Genomic DNA, 24894 nt, shown 5'->3' with positions numbered 1-24894 from the left:
TCAAAGTTCTTTTTCTTGCTGTGTGTGATTCGAGTTTCTGTTAAAGTTCCGAGTTGAACCCCTGACCTGACTCAAGAACCTCCTGGAATGGCTGGAGGGCCCTGGGAAGGGGTGCCCCAGACTCATGAGGGCTCAGTGGTGAACGCTGCAGGCACGTGACTCCCCAGGCTCCGGGAGATTGCCGTGTCAGGATGACAGAGCTGTCCTTGGGCATACCGCGCGGGAGAGGTGGAGTTGGAGGAAAGGGAGAGCACATCTAGGGGTGAGGACTTCTGAAGAGGCACGACCTTGGCATTGCTTTTCTGTGTTTATATTCCCTGGTGTGCGCTCTTGAAGCACAAACCTTTCTAGACTTAGTGACTTACTAAAGCTTTGTGGGACTGTGGTACCCGAAGGCGGCCAGCTGCCTGACCTAAGATTTACGAGTGAGTCCAAGGATGAGACAAGGTCCCAGTGTCTCGGTGACAACAAGGTCTTTGATGAACAGCCGCGAGCTGCAGTTGGGGAGGGGGAGGAGGCCTGTGGCCGGGGCAGAGAGCCCCTGAATTTGCTTCCTGCAGGGTTGGGCCCCCGGGGCGAGGGCAGGCACCCTCGCAGGCCATCAGCATGCAGGAGCCGCGCGCGCCGTCCTTGAAAGGCTGCCCGGCTGACCTTGCTCCGCTTTCTCCGGAGAAATCTCCCGGAGAGCGCGAGGACGCGGCCACGGCAGTGACTCAGTGTCCTGCGCGCCGCATGCAAATACTCCCCTCCAGCAAGCCCAGGTCCGCAGCCGCGATTTCCCTTTCCTGCCTCCTTTTTTAATTCCACGTTCAAACCCGGCGTTTTCCACTCCTCCCTTCCCCCTCTCCACCGCCCTCTTGTCATTAGCCAGACTGTCCTGGTGTTTTGTCCCCCACCTCCCATCTGCAGAACTCAAGGCCAACCTTCGCGCTCCCTCGCTGCGGGCCCGGGGATCGGACGAGGCCCGCCCGGACAGGGCACGGCGCTGGGCGACCGCGATCCGAAGCCCGACCGCAGGGGGCGGTGCGCGGAGCTCTTGGGCTCACAGGCGGACGGCGCCGGGGCCCCGCTCCCCATTGGCCGCCTCCTCGGCGGGAGGGGCCGTCCCGGTCTCGGGGCACCTGGTTGGCACTCCGCAGGGAAATCGGCGGATGCCGGGCACAGGCGCCCGGAGGTAAAGGCATCCAGAGGATAGGCCCGGAGCCGCGGCCGGGTTCCTTGCGGCCGGCCCCGCTGTGCCCGCCGCCCCGGCGCCAGCGACGCTCGGATGCTCCCTGCGCCTGCCGGACCAGCCACAAACTTTGCCCGGCGAAGTCCCCCACCCGACTGACCAAGCGGAGAGGCGCCTGGTTGGCCGCGCGCCCTCAGGGGCCCCGGAGCCCCGCGCGTGATTGCGGGCCCCCCCCAGCGCCCGGCGCCCGCCGCGCCCCGGAGTGCGCGAGCGGCCGCCAGGATGCGCTACGCGGACCCCTCGGCAAACCGGGATTTGTTGGGGAACCGAACTTTGCTCTTCATCTTCATCTGCGCCTTCGCCTTGGTGACCTTGCTGCAACAGATCCTGTATGGCAGAAACTACATCAAGAGGTAAGAAAGTCCGAGCGCCAGTGGGGGTGCGCAGAGCCCGCGCGCGAGCCCCCAGATGGCGGCCGCCGCGTCGGCCCCGGCGAACCCGGGGTGAGTGACGGTGGGGTGTGCATTTAGCTCCGAGCATCGCCGTATTAGGTTTGGGTCGCGGCGCTCCGAAGCGCATCTGTCCCTCCTCCCAGCCGGAGGAGAGCGCCTGCCCAGCGCGGGCCGGAGGGGCCCGACAACTTTGTTCTGCTGTGAAAAATGGGGGACAGGTTGGAATTCCGAGGGCCAGGCTGACCCATAAATCCATTTGAATGTCCCGAGCAGCCTCAGGGGTCAGATCGGCGTCCCCCAAATCTACAGTGCCATGGCCATTTGGTTGGAGGGGAGGCTCCTGGCGGTGGAGGGCTCAAACCCGGGTAGGATTACCTCGTGATTCCTGAACTTTTGTCGGGGCTCTTGGGGGAAAAACATATTTTTCCCTCAGGAGCGTCGGGTTACGTGCGGGTGATAGTGGGCTAGGACGATGCGATAGGGATAGTGAATTCGTATAAACTCGTAACCACCGGATCTGTGAAACTCACAGCCGGATCCCTTCTGAAACAGATGGTTCTTTCTCATCCTTGCTCAGGTCAGAGCTGCCACAGAAGTTAACCCTCCCCTCATTGGGCTCTCCTCCCACCCTGAGCACGGTCAAACTCCATTAAGAGAAAGAGCCGTAGGAGGTGTCACTCAGAAACTCGGGCACCGCCTCAGCCCCTGTGTGTGCGGAAAATAAACTGAAATGCCAACGTTGTTTCCTTCTGCCCGCGCTGCTGGCTAAGGAGAAACGCTTCGCGTTCCTCCGCCTGGTTTCAGGGCGTGCGGAGAGCTGTGCCCTAAGATACTCCCATATCAAGGCCTCTTTGGAAAGAGCCCCCACTCCTTTATGCTGGAGGCTTTTTCTTTGGGGCCATTGTCTCTCTACGCTCACGGCCCCTCACCCCAGGCTGCTAGAACACAAAATTCCTCTCTGGCCTTATAAACATCCCATCTTCTCCAAACTTCCAAATAATGAAACATTTGTTCTCTTTTCATCCTTTGAGTTCCATATGAGTCGTTTGTGCCTCCAATCTGGGCCGCACACCAGGTGGGAGGGTGAGGATGGCTGCTGGGACTCCTGCTTGTAGGAAGAAAGCCAAGCAGTTAGGCTGTTTCCCCTCCATGTCCCAGAGCTGGGGAGCATGAGGCCAGCCATGCTCCCCAGTGTTGGGGACATTTGTTTGCAGCCAGCCACTGCTCCTGACCTTCCCAGACAGCATTCTTCCCTGGCTGAAGGCAGCTGATGAGCTCTGCCTGGTGCTGGCAGCTTTTAAAGGACATTTTTAGGGAGTACCCTGGCTTGCTGGAACTCACTGGGCTTGCCACTTCTTTTGGTTACTGTGGCCCCCGAGATGACCCTCTGCAAGAACGGCTGGGCCCCACACGGCCTGCTGCAGCCTGGCCGGCCTCCACCTGCTGCACTTGCTCTTCAGTGGGGTGGCTCTGGGTTCCTGCCCCCTGCTGGCACCTACCCAGAGCTGCTGGGGCTTCAGGATCCCTGCTGCCTTGTAACAGCGGGAGAATATCAGTGTCCATGGCAAATGCCAGCTCAACTACTATCTGCTGGCTCTGGCCGGCCCTCCCTGGGCTAGCTGGCTGGGGTTCAGCAGGCATACCAGTTGTTTCCCATCCTCCCTTGTACAGAGACCCTGATTCCTTAAATCTCATATGCCACCTGGCAGGCCTCACTCCAGAGACTCAGTTAATCCAGTCAAGCAAGCAAAACTTGTATATACCCGATCCTGGAAGGGCACCCTGGGGTCTGTAAAGAAGATGATGTGGTCCAGATGTTCAGGGGGCTTGAAGTCTATTTGGGGAAACAAAATGGCCACAAGTGAGATAGTTAGGAAATAAGTGTTAAAATGTCTGAGGAGGGAGGCACCACTGGGCTGGAGTAGTCAGGGAAGACTGCCTGCAGGAGGTGGAACCTGAGTGGGCCCTGGAAGGAAGGCTAAGATTTGGAGAGGTGGAGGGGAAGTGCACATGTAGAACTGAAGAGGGCAGGAGTGAAGGGCAGAGATGTGCCACCACCTGCTCTCACCTCTCCCGTGTATCACCCTGCCCAGCTGCAGCACTTGGCTTAACCATTGGTTAGTTCTTCATGGAGCCCACCCTGACCCTGAACCAGGCTGTAGCTGCCGCACTGGTGCACCCATAGCACCTGTCCACCTAAGTTGTTTCCTACACATATCGTAATTGTTGTGTACTGACTTGATGTGATTATTGGTCTGTCTCCGGTCGAGAAACACTTGACACTTGAGTGTTCCTCAAGCAGAGGTCCTGGGACAGCCTCCATCAGAATCACCTGCATGGCCATTAAAATGCAGATTCCTAGGCCCCCCTCTGGGGGTGGGATCCAGTAACCTGCCTTTTTAACAAGCTCCCCAGGTGATTTGTAACAAGCTCCCTTGAGGGCATTGTTGCCCCCCCAGGCAAAGTCTGGAGACATTTTTGGTTGTCACACTGCGGAGAGGAAAGTACTCTGGCATCTAGTGGGAAGAGGCCAAGGATGCTGCTGAAGATGCTATGAGACATAGTCTGCCCCCAACCACAAAGGATGATGCCGCCCAAAGTGGCAATAGTGCTGAGGAGGAGGAGCCCTGCTCTAGACTGAAAGCTCCATGAGGGAGGATTCACTGTTTTGTTCCCAGGTATACCCTGAGCACCAAATATGGTGCCTGGTACATAGTAAGTTCTCCATAAATATTGGATAATGAAGAAATGATTGAAGGTGGTGTGTGTGTGTGTGCACATGCAGGGATAGTAATTGGAAGAGACACAGCGAAGAAATGGATCCAACTGGTGTAAGGGGGAATGTAGGGAAGAAGGGGACGGATATAATGCTGGGTCAGTAGCTTCAGTGAAGGGCTTTGTGGATTATGGCTTGGGAAGGACAGTTTGAACTTGGTTCAACATCACAGGTTCATCACACATGGTCCTTGAGTAGGGTAGTGACGTGATAAAAGCCACTAGGAAGGAAGGTTATCTGGGCCTTGTAAGGAAGGGTTAGAGACGAGGAGAGGCTGGGAGGCTATTGTCATAGCCTGGTCAGAAGTGAGGAGAACCTGGGCGGGGGGAGATCCACTGTAGAGCTAGGGGCTGCCATTCTCTGCTTCTGTGCTGAGCTGGGTTGATGTACTCAGCAAAGCCTTCATTGTTTGCCACCACACAAAGAGCTCAGGGGCACAAAGATGGCAAGCTATTCCAGTGAGAATTCGGGACAGATGGCACCAGGAGGAAGTGGGGGATGTGAGTCAATGTGCATTCTTCTTCGGGCCCCTGGCCTCTCCCCGTGCTGTACAGTGGGCACTTCCAGAAGGCCCATCAGGAGCAGTCAGAACTCCGGGGACCCATCTTGCAAACACCTCTGTTAGTCAGTGTCTCTACTGGAGATAGTGCACAGTCTGTGGATTAGGAGGAAAAAGCAAGAAACAAAGCTGTGAAGTTTGCCCTTGATGTTTCTTGGCTTCCATGTCTGTTCTTGATTGAACAAATGCTTAATGGAGATTTATTATATGCTGAACATCCCACTATGTGCTGAGGACGATGGTGTGCAAGACAGACACAGTCTGTGGTCCCCTGGTGCTCATAGTCTATTGGAAAGACAGAAAGGCACATAAGACATACATAAGTCACACTAGGGGTGTGGAAAAGGGACGCTAAGGATGAGGAGGGAGCCATAGTGAATCAGGATGTCTTCAAGGTGCATGGAGGCATTTGGAGGGGGTCTTAAGGAAAGGGGAATGACCCATAGGCATAGGGGGAGGTGGAAGGAAGGGGAATGAAACCCAGCTGGACCAACAATTGAAAAGTGCAGGAGAGAGTTGAGTAATTCCACATAACCTGTATATTACAGCTATATAGCTGGGGGCAGGGTGAGGCGGGCAGGGCCGGGTTAGGAAGAACTAAGTAGGAAACATGAGAAGGAGCATGTCTGGAGGAAAGAGGGTAACAAGTTTGAGTCTGGATCTGCTCAGACACTCAAGGCAATCCACGTGGAGTTATCCAGCAGCTCGTTGGAAAGGAGCTCCAGAACTGCGGGTGAAGAAAAGCCATCTAGCAATGGAGATTTTGGAGTCACCAGCCATCAAAACCAGTGTTTTCCCAACTTTTATGATTGTTGTCCACAGTAAGAAATATGTTATACCCAGGGATCTAGAACGCACTTACATACACATCCATCTGAAACAAATATTTTGTGAAACAATATTTGGCCTTATTATGAGAAATGTGCTTTAATATTTTCTATACTACTTCATTAAAAAAATTTCTCTTCTACTTCATTTAAAAAATAAATTCAGCCTTAAAAAGGAAGGAAATTCTGATGCATGCTACGACTTGGATGAACCCTGAAGGCATTATGCTAAGTGAAATAAGTCAGGCAGAAAAAAAGAAATATTGTATGGTTCCGTTTATATGAGACGCCTAGAGTGGTCAAATTCATAGAGATAAAGTAGAATGGTGGTTGCCAGTAGTTGGGGGGGGGGTGGGGTGGGATGGGAGAATAGGGAGTTAGTTTTTAATGGGGACAGAGTTTCAGTTAGGGAAGATGAAAAAGTTTTGGAGATAGATGGTGGTGATGGTTGCACAACAATGTGGATGTACTTAATGCCACTGAACTGTACACTTAAAAATGGTTGAAATGATAAATTTTATGTTGTGCATATTTTGCCACATAAAAAAGTTAAGAAAATATTCTGAGGGCAAACAGTGAATTAATTTAGGGTTGAAACCCTGAGTTAGAAAAACACTGGTCTGTTGGAGTTGGATGAAATCACCCAGGAGAGCGCAGAGTGAAAGATGACGACGGGCAGGGGCACAAAAGAGAGCCCTGAGGGATGCCTGCACCTAAGGGGTTGAGAGAGGAGAGCTGGCTCTGGAAACTGAGACTGCAGAAAGGTGGAGGGGAACGAGGAGGGAGAGGCGTTAAGGAAACCAAGGCACAAGAATGCCAGGCAGAGGGTGGTCAACTGTGACATGCACTGCAGGGGGATCAGGTAGGAAAGGGCCAACCTGGGTTTGGCAACAGAGGCAGGGGAAGTTTTGGGGAGCATGATGGAGACAGAGTCAAAAGAAGGATTTTCTAGAATGAGGGGCATGGAAATTGTCCCCTCTTCCTTTAAGCTCTCCACTGCCCCAAATCCCCTTTGTTAGTGCTAAAATCTTCACATAAGCTCACATCCCTGGAGTGTTAAGGACTTCAAATACTTATACTTTAACAGAGGGGCAGGGAACAGGAATTTTTTTTTTTTTTAAGGTGGAAAGGATATTGTAGATTTTTTTATAATCTGGTCTCACTCTGCCTTTTAAACTTAATCTCGGAGAAAGACCAGATAGGCAAGGGTCTTTTATGTCCTCCTTTAATGTCTTTCAATGGAGCTTTATGATTCTTCATAAAGAATTTGAACATTTTCGTTAGATTTATTTCTAGCTGCATAATTTTTACTGCTATTGTAAAGACTATTGTTTTAAAAATTATATTTTCTAACCATTTGTAGCTAGTATATAGAAATAAATTTGATTTTTTTGTATATTGATTTTATAATCAGCAACCTTGATAATGCACATAATGATAATAATTTATCTGGAGAGTCTTCTGGGATTTCTACTTACACATTTTCCTTTCTTTCATTACAACCCTTATACCTTAATTTATTTTTCTTGTCTTGTTGCACTGGCTAGGATCTTTGATATAATGTTCAATAAAAATGTCATAGTGAATACCCTTGCCTTAATCCTGATATCTTTTCTTTCTTCATTTTTTAAAATTTTTATTTATTTATTTATTTATTTATTTATTTATTTATTTATTTATTGTGAGGAAGGTCAGCCCTGAGCTAACATCTGATGCCAATCCTCCCCTCTTTTGCTGAGGAAGATTGGCCCTGGGCTAACATCCACGCCCATCTTCCTCTACTTTATATGGGATGCCACCACAGCATGGCTTGACAAGCAGTGCATCTGTGCGTGCCCAGGATCTGAACCTGCAAACCCTGGGCTGCCGAAGCGGAGTGCACACACTTAACTGCTTTGCCACCAGGCCAGCCCCTTAATTTTTTTTTAAAACAGCTTTATCGAAATATAGTTCACCCATAAAATCAACCCATTCATAAATTCATAAAATTCACCCATTTGAAGTGTACAATTAAATGGCTTTTAGTATATTCACATAGTTGTGCATCCATCACCACAATTTTAGAACATTTTTATTACCCCCGAAAAGAAACCCTGTACCCCTTACCCATCACCCACTAGTACTCCTATTCCTCCCAGCTCTAGGGATGAACAAATACACTAATCTACTTTCTGTCTCTATGGATTTGTCTATTCTGGACATTTCATGTAAATGGAGTCGTACAATATGTGGTCCTGTTTGACTGGCATTTTTCACTAAGCATACTGTTTTTGAGGATCATCCATCTTGTAGCATGTGTCAGTACTTCATTTCTTTTTATTGATGAATAATGTTCCATTTATGGATATACCACATTTTATTTATCCATTATTCAGCTGATGGAATTGGGTTCTTTCCATATTTTTGGTATTATGAATGAAGCTGCTGTGAACATTTGTATACAAGTTTTTGTATGGACATGCATTTTTATTTCTCTTGGGTATATACCTACAATTGGAATTGCTGGGTCATATGGTAAATCGATGTTTTACCATTTGAGGAATTCCCAGACTGTTTTCCAAAATGGTTACACCATTTTACATTCTCTCCAGCAGCATATGAAGATTCCAATTTCACCACATCCTTGAAAATACTCGTTATTATCTGTCTTTGATCATAGTCATCCTAGTGGTTTTGAAGTGGTTCTTCATTGTGGGTTTGGTTTTGTGTTTCCCTGATGACTGATGATGTAGAGCATCCTTTCGTGTGCTTATTATTGGCCATTTGTATATATTCTTTGGAGAAATGGGTATTCAGATCCTTTGCCCATTTTTAAACTGGATGATTTGTCTTTTTATTATTGAGTTGTAAGAGTTCCTATAGATTCCAAATATAAGTCCCTTATCAGATATGTGATTTGAAAAACATTTCTCTCGTTCTATGGGTTATCTTTTCATTTTCTTGATGATGCTCTTTGAAGCATGAAAGCTTTTAATTTTGATGAATTCTAATCTATCTATTTTTTTGCTGTTGGTTGCTTGTGCTTTAGGGGTCATCTAAGAAACTGTTGCCTGTGTCCAATGTCCAGTGTCACAAAGATTTACCCCATGTTTTCTTCTAAGAGTTTTATAGTTTTAGGTCTTACGTTGAGGTCTTTGATCCATTTTGAGTTAATTTTTGTATATGATTAATACAAATCCTGTGATTAATCCTGATTTTTTTTGTGTGTGAGGAAGATTAGCCCTGAGCTACCAGCTGTCACCAATCCTCCTCTTTATGCTGAGGAAGACTGGCCCTGGGCTAACATCTGTGCTCATCTTTCTCCACTTTATATGAGACGCCGCCACAGCATGGCTTGACAAGCGGTGCATCTGTACGCGCCCAGGATCTGAACCCTGGGCCACCGCAGCAGAGTGCGCGCACTTAACCGCTCGCGCACTTAACCGCTATGCCACTGGGCTGGCCCCCTGGTTAATCCTAATTTTAAAGAGAATGGTGGTAAAGTGTCACCATTGAGTATATCTGCTTGGTTTTTGTTTGTTTATTTTTGTAGATATCCTCTAGTAGGTAAAGAAAGTTCCCTTGTAGAGTGTGCTAGGAAGTTTTGTTATGTTTTGTTGTGTTTGGATGTTCATTTAATCAGATACTTTTCCTACATCTATTGGATGATGTGTACTTTTTCTCCTTTAATCTTTTGATGTGGCAAATTACATCAATAGATGTTAAACTTATCAGTTTAGGGATAAACTCAGCTTGTTCATGATATATTATCCAGTCTTGTAAAATGAGTTAGGAATGTTCCCTCTTTACCTATTCTCTGGAGTGGTTTGTGCAAACTTGAGATCCTCTATTCTTTAAAAGTTTGGTAGAACTCACCTGTACAGCTGTCTGCACCTAATGTTTTCCTTGTGGGAAGACTTTAAGTTACTGATTCCATTTCTTTAGTGGTTAAAGACTATTTAGGTTTTCTATTTCTTCAATCAATTTTAGTAAGTTATATTTTTCTAGGAAATTTTCAAAAAATTTCGAATTTACTCATACAAAGTTCATAATATACTCTAATACATCTCTGTTACATATAGAGTTTTGGCTCCTTTTTTATTTTTAACCTTGTTTGTTCCTTTTTCTGTTTTTAAATGATCTCTATTAAATGACTAGCTTTTGGCTTTGTTGATTTTTCTCTTGTATCTTTGCTTTCTGTTTCATTAATTTTTATGTTTTGGTTTTATTCTAGTATTCTTTTTCTAACTTAAGTTGGATGCTTATCTCTTTAATTTTCAGTCTTTATTATTTTCTAAGGTAAACTTTTAAGGTTATAAAATTTCCTCTAAATACTTCTTTCATTATATCTCTTAAGTTTTGAGAGGATGACGATAATGATGATGACAACTCAGAATTGTACTGCATTTACTATGTGCCGGATACTCGCCCAAGTGCTTTATATATTACCATACTGAATTCTAACAACTAATAGATGCTATTACTACTGTCATTTTATAGATGAGGAAACTCAGGTACAGTGAGGTTAAGTAATTTGTTCAAGGTCATACAGCTAGTAACTACCAAAAGTAGTTTCATTATCTTGAATATTTTCCCATTTCTATCGTGGTTTATTTTTTTCATTCACAAATTTAGAAATGTTTTAAAATCTCCAAATACTTTCTTCTTTTACTTACCTTTTTGAATTTTTAGCTCAAATGCATTGTGGTAAGAGAACATGGTATTTTTGATGCTGATTCCTTAAAATTTGTTGAGATTTGCTTTGTGGTCTAGTGTGTGCTTGATTTTTGTAAGTATTATGTGTGTACTTGAAAAAAATGTGATTCTCTCGTTATTAGATGCAGTATTCTTACACATCTATTCAATCAAGTGGTTTTTTTATTTTTCAATCTTCTGTATCCTTATTGATTTTTCTTTTTTTTTTGGTCTGCTTGATCTATCAGTTTCTAAAAGATGTATGTTGAAATCTTCCTCCATGATAGTGGATTTATCAGTTTCTCCTTGTCAACTTTTACCTTACGCATATTGAAGTAATGTTATTAGGTGCATACTAGTTTAGATATATTGTCTTCCTAGTGAACAAAATCTTTTATTATAATGTAGTGACTTTCTTTATTTCTAGTAGTACTTTGAGCCTTAAAGTCTATTTTGTCTAATATTAATATAGTGAGACAGTTTTCATTTTGGTTAGTGTTTGCGTGTCATAATTGTCTCTATCTTTTTTTTCAGCATTTCCATGTCTTTTCATTCCATGTCTGTCACTAGCATATAGTTACAGTTTTTGTATTTAGTCTGACAATCTCTGTGTTTTACCTGGAAAGTTGAGTGTATCTACATTTATTGTGATGACCGATGAATAAGAATTTATTTCTACCATCATATTTTGTGTTTTTTATGTATCCTGCTTTTTCTCCTGTCTTGCTTTGGGGATTATTCATGTTTTCCTGGACCCTAATGAGACCCTCCATCTTGGGTAGGCCTTGTGGCCATTACAAGAGAATCATGAATCATGGGGATGGGCCAATGCCCCTAGACTGGCTTTAGGATTCATCTACTTCTTCTTTCCTTGCCAGATTATTCATCTATTTAAGAAGACATTTTATGCATATTTTAATCGTTATTTTAGTGTTTTGTGGTGGGAGATGTTACAGATTGGGTTCCCTGGAAAGCAGATTCTGAGCCAGAGAGTAGAGTGCAGGATGTTTATTAAGATGTGTTCTTGATATTGATAGAACACAGGTATTGATACCTGAAGAAGAAAGAAGTAAGATTGAGCAGAGGGGGAAATTGAGCTGCAGTGCGGTCCCAGAGAAGGCCTTAGCCGACCCCGTAGGGAGCCCTGGAGAGCTGCCCTGTACTGAGACCTCCTTAGGGGTCAGGAGGCTGGGCCTTTATACCTCTGTGTTGAGTTTTCAGTCACTGGATGTGGGCTGCCTCTGGAGGAGGGTGTAATCTTGGTCAGGTTGGCTCTGCTCACATGAGGCAATTCCCAGAGGAGTCTGAGAGCCAGAAGCAGCAGGTGGGGAAGAAATCCTTCATTCCTGAAGGGGCCCCTGCCACAGAGGGTTTTTCAGTCTACCATTTTGCCAGAAATGAAAGTCCTTGAAGGTCTCCATCCCTAACCTCTTCCCCAAACAAAAGTCTCACTCCCTGTGATCAGCCGGTGCCTGAAGCCCCACTCTTAAAGGAGAGCATCGCTTCTGTGAGCCAAGGGTCTTTTACACACATCATGTCTGTCCTGCTCTGTGCCTTTACCCACTCTGTGTCCCCACCTGCCATGCCTTCCTGCTCTCTCCCTGCCAGTCCAAATCCTGCTTCTCCTGTTCTCGGCCCTCAGTGCTCTTCCCCTGCTCTGAATTCATAGTGCTCTGCTGTCTGTACTCAGCACATTCTGCCCAGTGCTGTCCTGTTGCTTTCTGTGTGACTGCCCCTCGGACAGGAACTGGGGCTGGGCCTGTTTTGTCCTGCCCTGTGTAGAGAGGACTCTCGTCTACTCTGTGTTCCTTCTAGCCTTCCTCTCTCCTGCGCCTTGAGGGTGCAGATCTGGGCTGCCTGCATATGGCTGGTGCAGGCCTGAGACTTGAGGATATGAAACTAGGTCAAGGAAAAGTACAGCCTGACTTTGTGCTGTATCCGAAGTGTGATTCGAAGGCTCTCATTGCTGAGCCAACTCTCCCCCCACCAAGGGGACAAAGCCTTCTGTTCAGCTGCCCAGGGCAACAGGCACAGACCCAGGAGGATCTATCCAAGGGGTGGTTCTGTAGGGGGAGGGTGCCTAGTGGGATGTGGCGGAGGTGGAGGGTGCCCTAGAGAGGAGGAAGGAGCTGAGCTGACCGCCGCCTGGAGTGGGTGCTATGTGGGCAGAACAACTACAGTTTTGCTGATGGGAGCAAATGTTTACTGAGCACCTGCCGCAGGGCTGGGACTAGGGGGAGGCAAGCAAGGCACCCAGGGGACAAAATTTAAGATGCCTCCCTCTCAGGTGTCGACCTTGTGCTTGCTCGAGCCTGAGAGAGGGGCCGCCCTCAGTTTTGTGCCCTGGGCACCTTCTTGCCTCACTCTAGTCCTGGCGCTGGCCTGCTGTGTGCCCAGCCTGCACTAGGTGGCGGATGTTAGCGTCCTGTCCCTTCCCCACATGTCCCTCAGGGACATAGTGCTGCCCTCTCACTCTTCTCCCTTGTCCATCTCTCTCTCCAGTCCTTTTCTTTCTGACTGTTTGTACTTTCCAGGAAAATTTTACCTCCTAGCAGATCTAGCTTCTCCTAATTTAAATGAAATAATCCTCACACTAGTCTGGTTAAACAGATACAATCATCCTCATTTGATACTCACTCCAAGATGGTGAGTAACTTATATAAGGTCACGCAGCTTGTAAGACCCTTGTAAGAGATGTTTCTTGTTTATCTCTGAGTTCCCAGGACCTAGCACAGTGCCTGACATTAACTGTCAGATGAATGGATGCATACAAAGGGAATCCTAAAACTTTGTTGCCAGCAATCAACGAACATCCATTAAACTCCTATTCAGCTTTGTGCTGGGGCAGAGGGGATGTTACTAAAGAATTATTAGGTGTGATACATGTCCTTAAGGAACTTACAGAACACTTAAAAGACAAACAGGAACAATATGTAAGACAGTATATAAATAAATTTGTAGTCGTGTGGCATAGACTAAATCTTGCAGGTTTCAGAGGAGACAGCAGTCAGGGTGGTGAGTAGCCAGGGGGAATCTGATGTGGTCTTCGGAGAACTAGTGGGTGTCAGAGACTGGATTTGGGGGGAATCTGGGGGACAGACTGGGGTGTTGAGGCTGGAGGAGCAGGTGAGGGAGGCCATCAAAGGCGTCTAAATTTCTTTTTACTCCCTAGTGCTCTGTGAGACCGATGGCCTCTCTGGTCTCAGTTAGTCTTCTGCAGTGTGAGCAGGTGGCCAAGATGGCTCTTCTCTCTCCCAGGTCTGAGGGTGTGGGTCACAGGGGCCGGCTCTTCAGGAGAATGGCTCGGGCCGGCTTTGCCAGCCCCCTTTGAGAGGGGCGCACAGGTCCTGCAGAGGCCCTGGGCTGTGGGGGGATGGAAATGAAGCAGGAAAGCCAGGAGATGTGAGTGAGATGCCGTGAATGGAGCGTGCTGGGGTTATTGGGAGGAAAAACAATCCATGCTCACTCCAGCCTGAGATCCTATCAATTTGTGCTGCCTATGCCGTCTCTGAGCAAAGGAAGCCCCAGCCTTCCCCCTCCCTCCCCCACCAGATCAGTCCAAGGATCAGTGTTTCCCAGGATCAACATTGCGATTTCCCTGAAAATAAACCACATGTCCAATAGAAGCCTTGAAGGAGGCAAGAATTCCCAAGTGTTTTCTCTTTCTTCCGTGTCAGGCTGGGTTGCTGTCCTTCTGATACAAGCTCACTGCTCCGGGTTCCCTTCTCACACTAGTGCCTGCAGAGCTGATGTCCCCACACTGTGGCCTCCCACCCAGGGCCCGCCAGCAGGTGGAGGTGCCATTCTGCACGTCCAGTCAGCCCCCTCTTGGTTCAGGTGGATTAATTGGTTCGTTCATTCATTCACTCAGTCATTCGTTCATCCAGCAAGCATAAATTGAGCCCTTTATGTGCTAGACCTGTGGTGTCCACTATAGTAGCCACTAGCCGTTATAGCTCCTGAGCGCTGGAAATGTGGTTAGTCTAAATTGAGCTGTGCTGTCTGTAAGTATAAAATACACACTAGATTTTGAAGACATAATATGAAGAAAAGTTTATAACACATCTCATTAATTTTTCACATTGTTTACATGTTGAAATGATAATATTTTGGGTACGTTAGATTAAAAAATACATTAGTAAAATTAATTTCACTCGTTTCTTTTGACTTCTAAAAAACTTTTTATTTTGAGAATTGTGGATTTACACACAGTTGTAAGAAATAATACAGAGAGAACCTGTATACTCCTCCTGTTTCCCTCAGCGGTAACATCTTGTAAAACTGCAGTACAACATCGCAACCAGGAAATTAACGTTGATACACTCCATCAACCTTATTCAGATTCTGCCAGTTTTACATCCTCTCATTTGTGTGTCTGTGTGTAATTAGTTCTATGCAATTTGATTACGTGTTTTTATTTTTTTGTAATGTGGCTACCAGAACATTCTAAATCACATATGTAGCTCCCAGTATATTTCTGTTGGATGGCGCTACTCTAGCTGCCAGTTACCAAGATGTATGAAACTGGTTTGCTCTCGAGGAGCTCTTAGGGGAGAGGGACCAAGTACACATGAAAAGTTTACAAACTCTCCAGGATACTAAGTGCCAACTGGGTTGGAGTTCCGGGACACAGAGACCCCTGTGGCCTAGGACTCGTAGAACATATGTGTTAAACCAAGAAAGGAGGTTACTCGTTTGAAGCGGGGTGGAGGCTCTAGTCTTGCCCGCTTGGCTCCCTCTTCTTCAACCCCACCCTCCACCATTTCTCCTCCCTCCTCTGCAGAGGCTTAAAGGTGCCCCAGCGCTTCCACAGAGTCAAGTTTGGGAATCACTGGGCAAGGTTGAGGATTTGAGTGGAGTCTTGAAGCGAAAGTAAGATTTTGCCCTAGAGAATTAGCGAGGCAGCCCCAGGTGTATCTATTTGCTAGGGCTGCCGTAGCAAACCACAGCAGACTGGGCGGCTTAAGCAACAGAATGTTATTGTCACAGTTCTGCAGGCTGCAAGGTGTCAGCAGGGTTGGTTCCTTCTGAGGCTATGAGGGACAGTCTGTTCCATGTCTCTGCCCTGGCTTCTGGTGGTTTGCTGGTAATCTTTGGCAATCCTTGGCTTATAGATCTCTGCCTTTATCTTCACATACTTTTTTCTTCTCCCTGGGTAGGTGTCTGTGTCCATATTTCCCCTTTATGTGAGGACACCAGTCATATTGGACTGAGGGATCACTCGACTCCAGTATGACTTCATCTTAGCTAATTCCATCTACAATGACCCTACTTCCAAATAGGGTCACAGTCACAGGTTCTGGGAGTTAGGACTTCAACATATGAATTTTGGGGGGGGACACAATTCAACCCTTAACAGTCAGAAGAACTAGCAGGAACAAAGGCCAGGGCAGGAATGAAATGGTTGAGAAGTTCAGCTGGACTGGGTTCCACAGGTTTAGGGGAGAGTGTGGGATGCTAACCTTGGCACATGCACACACTCAGAATCTGAGATGTGATAAGATGGGGGGAATAGAATTAGTAGGAGCTCTTGACAGAGAGTGTTTGAGGGGACCCCTCCCCATGTCCACATCCCTCCACTGCCTCCCAAGGAGGGAGGGGTCCCCACTCTGCTTGTTGTGGTGTAGTGTTTGGGGCCTGAGTGCCAGAGGAGAGCTGGAAGGCTGGTGTGTGCACCGTCATGCTCACCTGCCACCCCGGGCCCCTCCTGCAGGCAGCCTGTCCTTGAAATGAACGTTGACCAAATATTTAACAAAGAGTAATTGGAAGGGGCATGACATTATTGGGTGGCCTGAGGTGCCCACTCATGTGGGCCCGGCCCTGTGGGAGGTTGGGCAGGCAGGGGAGGTCTGGGATGCCAGGCCAGGGAGCAGGATCGTTTGGAGGTTGGCCTGGGGGCCCTGGGCTCCCCTGCAGTGCAGAGGCTGGGGCGGCGAGGTGCTCTCAGGGCTGTGCCTGGAGCTTGTCTGGTTTCTCTCTGGACACTTCCTATGACTAGGTGCCCCTGTGTGCATCCTCCCCTGCCTCTGCCTTGGCATTGTCAGTACTTGGGACCCCCAATCCCCTGTGTCCTGCCCCAGCCACTCCTTAGCCAGTGGCCTCCGCAGAACCATGGGCAGCCTTAGAATCCAGGAGGCTCCTTCTGTTCCCCTGGGTCTCAGGCCTGGCGGCTCTCAACAGGGCCAACCCTCTGCTGCCCATAGATCCCCCACCCACTCGAGTGCCTGCCATTCGCTCCTCCTTTCCCCTCTGAGGGTGGAGAGTACAGGGGGCCAGCCTGGGGAGCCCCCCCTCACCCCTCTCCTCCCTAAGATGCTCCCACCTGCAGCATCTTTTCTGTTGCCTCAAATGAACGGCCCACAGGCAAACCTTGGGGAATGAACCCACTTCTTATTCCCCCTGAGGTTCTTCTGAGGGGGAATGTTACCCTCTGGTGCTTCACGGGAGATAACGTGCGTCGCTAGTGAGTCAGGAACAAGCACAGGCGAGGGAGAACGTGGAGCCTGGTAATTATGCCCATTAATCCCACTGAAAAGGCTTCCCAGCTGGCAGGCATTTCCGCTTTGATCTGGGCGGGAAGGTCCTGGCACCTTCTCTGAGAGGCCTTTCCTGACCGCCCACCCCGGCTCCTGATGTGGACCTGGGGAGGGCAGAGGACCGTGGGAGGAGGGGGAGGGCTATCTGGGCGCCCCAGGAAGGGCCTAGCTCACGGACTTCCGGGCAGCCCAGCTGAGTTCTTTGCTGCTCAGAAGATGACATTGGGCCCACCTCCCTCCTAGATGGCTTTGAGGGACCACAGAAAGGTGGTGCTGCTTCTCTGAACGGATGCTGCACTGCCTGCCGCTTGCCTCTGGCTCGCTCAGCCCCCACTGCATGGACCACCTTGCCAGCCCCAGCAGAAGCCATCATACTCATGCCTCAGGGCCACTGCAGGTGCAGGTGCCTCCTGGAGCATTCTTCCCCAGGACCCACCTGCCCCCTCATCACCCACTTCTTGTCCTGCTCATCTGATGTCACCTTCTCGGAGAGAAGCCCACCCTATGTGGACCAGCACACCTTACCCACCCAAATTCTTATCCCCTCACCTCCTTTTATTTTTTATCACAGCATTTTCACCATCTGACACATTACATATTGTGTCCCTATGAGTTCATTGTCATTATATCTGTCTCCTTCTAGTAGAAGTTAGGTGTCATTGGGGCAGGGCCTTTGCTGGTTTCTTCACTGTTGAACCCCAGCACACAGCGTGGCAGGGCTGTTCAATAAATATAGAATAATAAAATAAATATTTTATATATACCCATATATTTAATAAAATGAAAATAGCATGAATGGATGAAGGAAAGTTACCCTCAGTCAGCTGTGAGGTACAATGCCAGTGATTTGCTGATGAATAATAGAAGAGTGGTTGTACATTTTATTTCACAAGCTCAGAATAAAAGAAATGGCTCATTTCCTCATTTTCTTTAAGTTAAGAAAAAGACCTAACCTTATCCGCCAGCTGGTGGGAAATTTAGTCTATCAATTGAGGTGCCTTCCCTCCACTCCCCCAGCGTTGTGTGAAGGTCCTGGAGGCTTGTGTGGAACAAAAGTTGGGGGGACTCCTCCGGCCACCCTGGCCCCAGCCAATCTCCTCACTGCTCCCTGGAGGCTTCTGAAGCCCTGGGGCCAGCCTCCCCAGGTGCCCCAATCAGAGGTCTTTCTGAGGCCCTGCTGTCCAGTCAGAGGGGGAACATGGGGGACGAACTCCAAACTACCGTAGCGGGCTTCTTGGGCTTGAGGAGTCTTGTGCTCAGCCATGGTCTCACCACCTCCACCCACCCCTCCCCAGACCCAAAGGCCCTCCCTCCTTCCTCCTCCCTCCTCCCTCCAGGATGGCCTAGCACAATTTCTTCAGTGAACTGGGAAACTTTCAGCCCTCACAACCCACATGGCCCTAAAGTAAGAGGATAAAAAAGCCAAGCTACCTTCTTGGAATGGGGGAGGGAAAATACAAATGAATAATTCAATAGATTATCCTCCCACGAAAGTTAAGCACTGATGTTTTGTGAATGATTTTCTTCTTTTATTATTTTTTTTCAAATAGAGCAGACTCAAGGTTATCCTTGTAATAATAGCAGCTCAGTCATTTGCATTCCTGTTATGTGCTGTGTCGCATGGGAGGGAAAGAGGTAGTTACAGACAGGGCTCTGGAATTGCTCTCACCTGGGCTTCCTCTGTGGGCACCTTTTGCGATGGGGAGCACGTCTGTTGTGCATGAGGTGAAAGGCTGAGGGTCGCTGACCCAGCCCCAAAGATGGAAGACCCCAAACTGTGCAGTACGCAGCTGACTCGTGAGACAGGATCCAGAACTTTGGTGGCAAGAGGACTGATCTGGGAGTCAGCACTCCTGGGTTCCAGGCCTCGCTGTGCCACCAGCTGGCTGAGAGGTAGCTTCCCACTCGATGCCTCAGTTTCCTCCACTGTGACGGATGATGCACACTCCGTCCCCCTCATAGGACTAGGGTCAGGATTGGGTAAGATGATCTAAGTCGGGGGCCACCAGTGGGGGTCCCCAGGCTGCATGCAGCCTGCAGCATGGAGTATTTGGTCTGCACAGTGTTTCAAGGTTGAATTAATGGATGGTATTTAATAATTGGGAAATTAAAAATAAAAGTCTGGATTTCCAGCATCTCTTGAAAAATGAACAAAGTGGCAACACGGGGTCTATCTTCCCACATGGCAACAGTGGGCTGGAGCTCAGGGCACCTGCCCTGGCAGGCAAGCATACACTTCCCAGTTCTTGCTGCCGCTGCTTCACTCATTCGCTGGCCTCCGGAGGCTTGACTTTGCTCCCTGGAGGAAAGAAGCGCTTTGTGGGAACATAAAATATTAATGTACATTTTTTTAATTGGATATTTATTGGATGTTTTAGCCAGGGTGTGTTATGGTCTAAATGGTCCAAGGAGAGTGAAGATGTTGAGCTATTAAGGGAGAGTAAAGGCATTATGGGACCATCCCTGACTTTAGAGATTAATGTCATAGAATGAGAGTGGCCTCTCATGGCCAGGACAGGATCCATCAGGAAGGTAAGGGCATCACATTCTTAGTGGCCAGCTGGCTTGAGACTGAGTTGACTCAAGGAAAAGAGATGGATTTGGCTTTGTTCTTGGTCAAGACTTGAGTCAAGAAGGGCTTTCAGCTCAGCTGCTGCAGCCACTTCTGGCTGCTGATCCTTAGGGTCCCTGTCCTCCACATGGGACGAGGAGAGGAGAAGGGGCTGCAGGCTGGGTGACCCACACAGCGGGTGATAGCAGTTACTCAGGAGAAGGGCATGAAAATCTGTGGAGCAACTCCACCCGTCAAAGCTCAGCATGAAAACTTGCCCTGGCTTTGTTTTCCTCATGTTTCCTTTTTGTGTTGATACAGCTGTCATCATCGCCATCCCTCCTGTTTGTGCAACTTGGAAAAAGTTACCAGAGACTTTTGTGTCTATTATTGTCTTATTTGAGGAAGTCCAAGAATCATTTGGTCCATCAGTAAGTAGGTCCATACTGAGGACCTACTATGCGTCTCCACACAGTCTATAAAGTTCTGTGATTATTTTATTATTATTCTACTGCTTTCAGTCTACATTGTTCCTACTTTTTATGTGATTGTAAAAATAATACATGTTCATTAATACATGTAATATGTGTATACATCAATAATACATATGAAGCTTTTAGAAAGGACAGAAAAGTATAAAGAAGCAGGGAAAAACATCCCTCATCATACTACACTCAGAGACGTGTTAGCTTTTGGGCGTGTTTTCTCCCAGATTTTCCTCTAAGCATTTTTTTAAAGAGATGACATCATAGTGAACTTAGATATATATTCTAATTTTTTTTTTTTTTGCTTGAAGTTAATGATTTCCCGCTGTCATTTAAAATGACTTCATAGGGCCCAGCCTGGTGATGCAGCAGTTAAGTGCGTGTGCTCCGCTTCGGTGGCCTGGGGTTCGCCGGTTTGGATCCTGGGCGTGCACCGATGCACCGCTTGTTAAGCCATGCTGTGGCAGCGTCCCATGTAGAGTGGAGGAAGATGGGCACGGATGTTGGCCTGGGGCCAATCTTTCTCAGCAAAAAGAGGAGGATTGGCGTCAGATGTTAGCTCGGGGCTGATCTTCCTCACACACACACACACAAAAAAAATAAATAAATAAAATGACTTCATAGATATGATGTTTTGGGGCCATGTAGCCACTCGTGATTTAGTAGCACCACAGCGATTCCAAATTCTCTTCCAGAAGAGTGATTGACACCAGTGACCAGCCCTGGGTATTAGCATTACATGTATTTTGTCAACTTGATAGGTTAAAAAATAAGGATTGCATTACTTTCGTTTGCATGTCTTTGGTTACTAGTGAGATTAAGCCCACACCAAAATTTACTTTTGTTTATTTTTTGAAAAGGCAATGTATGCATGTGTAAGGTTCGAAAAGTCCAAAAGGGTGTGGAAGTGGAAAGTAAGACTCCTCACCTTGTCCTTCAACTGCTTCATTGTCTTCTCTGAAAGAGAACATTGAGTTACATGCATTTAAATAGAATATTATTAGATTTAAGCTTTTATATGTTTGGTAGCGTTTATATGTCTGCTTTCATGGACTGTTTATATCCTTAGGTTGAAGGTTATTCCTCTCCTTTGACAGGTGAGGAAACTGAGGCTTCAAGAGATGAAATGCCTTGGGGCCAGCCCCGTGGCATAGCAGTTAAGTGCTTGCGCTCAGCTGCTGGAGGCCTGAGTTTGGATCCAGGGCGCGCACCGACGCACCGCTTGTCAGGCCATGCTGTGGTGGCATCCCATATAAAGTGGAGGAAGGTGGGCACAAATGTTAGCCCAGGGCGAGTCTTCCTCTGCAAAAAGAGGAGGATTGGCATGGATGTTAGCTCAGGGCTGATCTTCCTCACCAAAAAAAAAAAAAAAAGCTGAAATGCTTGCAGTCACACAGTGAATGGTGGAATGCAGGCTCTTGGGGGGCGTTGCGGGGGCTCTATCTGGGAATCTTTAGAGGCACTGCCTGGAGGTGAGGCATCTGCCTGTGTGGTTACCAAAACTCTGAAGAACGTGGCCACCTTCGGGCCAGTGTTAAAGGAACATGGCAGCTGCAGGCATGTGTGACTGAGAGGTACTGGGAACGCCTACTTATCCAGAAATTTCTCCCTCATCAAACTGGTGCTGCTGCCTGAAATTCCGCTAAGGGCTGCCCAGCCGTTGGGCACCATTTGCTCCTCGCTGAGAACTGGCAGTTTCTGACATGAGCACTACCTAGTTGAGCTCTGGCTCTGCTCCTCTGGCTCTCTGCTTTTCCTGTCCCCTTACACCCCACCCCAGGCCAGTTCAGACCCCCTGGCCAATGCTCCTCCCAGAAGTCCACCTCCTCCCCTGAGGCACAGGTGGCCATTTTAGATGAACAGATTGTCAGTTCTTGAGGGCAACTGCGGGGTCCTCTAGCCCTGAAGAAGATCGTGTGTAATTGTTGGTTGAAAGAAGGCCATTCTCTTGGAGGTATGAGTAACAGGTCATGGATAAGACATTTTAGGGACAGGGAATGGCCCCTGTGGCCCCTCAAATCATGCCGTCCCTGCCCAGTGCCTATTACTAACATTCCTAGAATTATATATCCTAAAACTCATCTCTTGGGGTGAGAGTTTGGGAACACCTCTGCATCCACAACCCCTTCACCCACCCCAGGAGGGTTTGACCCAGTGAGCAATCTGGAGTGTGTGCCCAGCTGCCCTCACCCCCCATTTCTTCTCCTTTCCTGGGACAGCGAAAACCTCCTGCTCTAGTTTTCCTCAAGGGGGACCCTGGGCAGGGTGGGATTCAGGATCCTGGAGTTCTAGAACCTAAAGTTACCCGAATCAGCCCCTTTTCCCTACTCTGCTTGCTTAAAGACCTGGGGTAAGATAATTTTGTATCAGGTTTAGATATGTTTCCTCTCTAGAAAGGACTATAAGTGGGTGGGGATGGCAAACCCACACAGAGAGGCAGGCAAAGGGGACCAGTACTCAGGGCAGAATGAGCAGTGCCCGAGCGGTTACGAGAGAAAGGGCTGACGTGGTTCCGAGACAGCACGGCCCAGGGGGCTCCGGGGAGAGAAGGCACTTTAGCTGGACTTTGAGGGATGGGTGGGATTTAGGTAAGTGGGGGCATGGGGTGAGGGGAGTGAGAATGCCAAGAACAAAGACGGGAGAGTTGAAACGCCACGGTGGCTCACAAAAGTGAGGTTTCCACCCGGGTACAGGCAGAGCTGCAGGCAGCTGCTGGAAGGGCCCCGGAGCTGAGGTTTGGAACCTTGTCCTTTGGCAGTGGGGATTCTTGGAAGGTTCTGGAGCAGAGGAGGGGGGCTACTGGCACACTCCTTGGGAAGCTTGCTCTGATGGTCCCGTTCAGGCCGGCTGGGCAGGGAATGCTTGGAGACCGGGAGACAGCGAGGAGGTGGCTGCCCTCCTGGCCTCTACTGACCTGAGGAATGCAGAAATGACAGTGACTTTAGTCTCCCCCTGCGGAGCCTGAGGAGGCCACGGCCGGAAGCGCCACCTTCCTCGGAAGTGGCTTGTGAAGATGGGATATGGATACAGTTTCATCCTGAGGCACCTGGCCAGCCCTTTGGTGATCTGGGCTGCACGCCATGCCCCACTCTGTGCCTGGAATCCTGGGCTCTGGCTCCTCAGGAAACCCAAGTGTCCACGGTGCCCAGTGCCCCGTACTCACAGTGTCAGCCTTTTTGGCTCAGCCTGCCTGATGATTCCGACATCTGAGTGGGCACTTCCTGACGCTTGGCCCCAGCCCGCCATATGCAACAGCAGGTGGTGCGGTTACCACACACTGTGAATGGAGAGCTACAGACACACCCAGCGCCCCGCCCATAAAATCATCTCCACTGGCCTCCTCCAGGGCCGGAAGTCCCATGTCAGAAATCTGTGACTTTGAGTCTTCAGTCAAAATGGGAGAGGATCTCAGAGATTATTTAGGCAAGTCCCTTCCTTTGGCTATAGTCTATAGTTTGTTTTATATAAAAACTTCATCACTAAATGATCCACAGCAAAAGCAGCTCTAATAACATTAAAAATATCGGATAATGGAGAAGTTTTTTTTTTTTTTTTGTGGAAAGAGCATGAGACTATGGGACAGAAAGAGAGGAAGAAGAAGGAAGGGCCTTGCTGTTTTCTGAATGGACTAAGAACTGGGCACACGTTTTGCTTTGGCTTCAGGTTCTGTCCTGTGAGTTGTGTGTCTTTCTCTCCCAGCGAGCTCCCCTCTGCCATGGAGACTGGAGGGTATGAGAAGAGAATCAGAGTCGCTCAGCAAAAGCATCAGTCGAGCACCTCATGTATGCAGCCTTCTGCTGGCAGGGCCCCAAGGGGCCTCCTCAGCCGCATGTCTGGCTGGAACCTGGGCTCACACGCATGTGGGAGGAGATCTGGACTTCTCAGGAGGGAGGTGGGTGGACATCGAGGAGACAGCTCAGCTCTGTGATACTCTCAGTCAAAGACTTTAGAGACATGAGACAGTTCTCCTCACTTGAAAGATGGGAACAGAGAGTTGTGGAGACTTGCCTAAGGTCACTCAGCTCCTTTGTGGCAGATATGGGTGGGCCAGATCCCCGCTCCAACAACCATTGCTGTCCTGTTCCCCTCGCTTAGAGGCTATTTATTAAGGGTTTTATTAAAAAAATTTATTTTTCTCCTTTCATTTGTCTCTTTTCCTCTGAGTTCCTTTTTTTTTCTTTTATTTTTTTTGTGAGGAAGATTAGCCCTGAGCTAACATCTGTTGCCAATCCTCCTCTTTTTGCTGAGGAAGATCAGCCCTGGGCTAACATCCTTGCCCATCTTCCTCTACTTTATATGGGACGCCGCCACAGCATGGCTTGGTAAGAGATGCGTCGGTCTGCACCTGGGATCCGAACCTGCCAACCCCGGGCCGCCAGAGCGGAGTGCGCGCACTTAACTGCTACACCACTGGGCCGGCCTTCTGGAGACATTTTTGATCATCACATTGGAAAGCTGGGGAGTGAGGTGCTACTGGCATCCAGAGGAAAGAGACCAGGGATGCTGCTCAACATCCCACAGTGCACAGGACAGCCCACAACAAAGAATGATCCGGCCCCGAATGTCAGTAGTATGGGGTGGAGAAGCCCTGTGCTGGGGTGATTGGGGGCACCAGACTTTCCTCCGTAGCATTTTCTTCTCCCTGGTCAGGTTCCCTCTGAGAAACCCATCCCTAGCCAAACCTTCAGGGCAGGGTGGGTGGGACCAGCATCTGAAGCCATGTGCACCCAGTAAGCTGACTTTCAGGTCAACCCAGCTGTTTTCAGTTTAGTGTCTCCATCTATGAGGACAACAATGCAGAGCTTCTCTGGGTCAGCTCCCCAGAGAGCAACCTCCCGACATCTGTGGGGTGGGCCGGCAGGG

The 24894-nt window shown here is 48.4% G+C and overlaps 1 protein-coding gene across 3 annotated transcripts in view; it reads left to right on the top strand.

Moving 5' to 3' along the window:
- Window positions 1-931: 931 nt before the first annotated feature.
- The window catches only part of ST8SIA5 (ST8 alpha-N-acetyl-neuraminide alpha-2,8-sialyltransferase 5), a 59972-nt gene continuing 36009 nt past the window's right edge, over window positions 932-24894 (top strand). The window contains exon 1 of one of the 3 annotated variants that reach the window (XM_058557053.1): window positions 932-1584. In XM_058557053.1, the coding sequence (XP_058413036.1) occupies window positions 1454-1584 (131 nt within the window). In that variant the 5' untranslated portion in view covers window positions 932-1453. The remainder of the gene's footprint in view (window positions 1585-24894) is intronic. The other 2 variants (XM_058557052.1, XM_058557054.1) reach the window with 2 other exon arrangements.

The sequence above is a fragment of the Diceros bicornis genome, chromosome 16 (genome assembly GCF_020826845.1).
Source record: "Diceros bicornis minor isolate mBicDic1 chromosome 16, mDicBic1.mat.cur, whole genome shotgun sequence".
NCBI classification, from domain to species: Eukaryota; Metazoa; Chordata; class Mammalia; order Perissodactyla; family Rhinocerotidae; genus Diceros; species Diceros bicornis.
The sequence above is the reverse complement of the archived record's forward strand: the minus strand, read 5'-3'. Positions and strand labels throughout refer to the sequence as shown.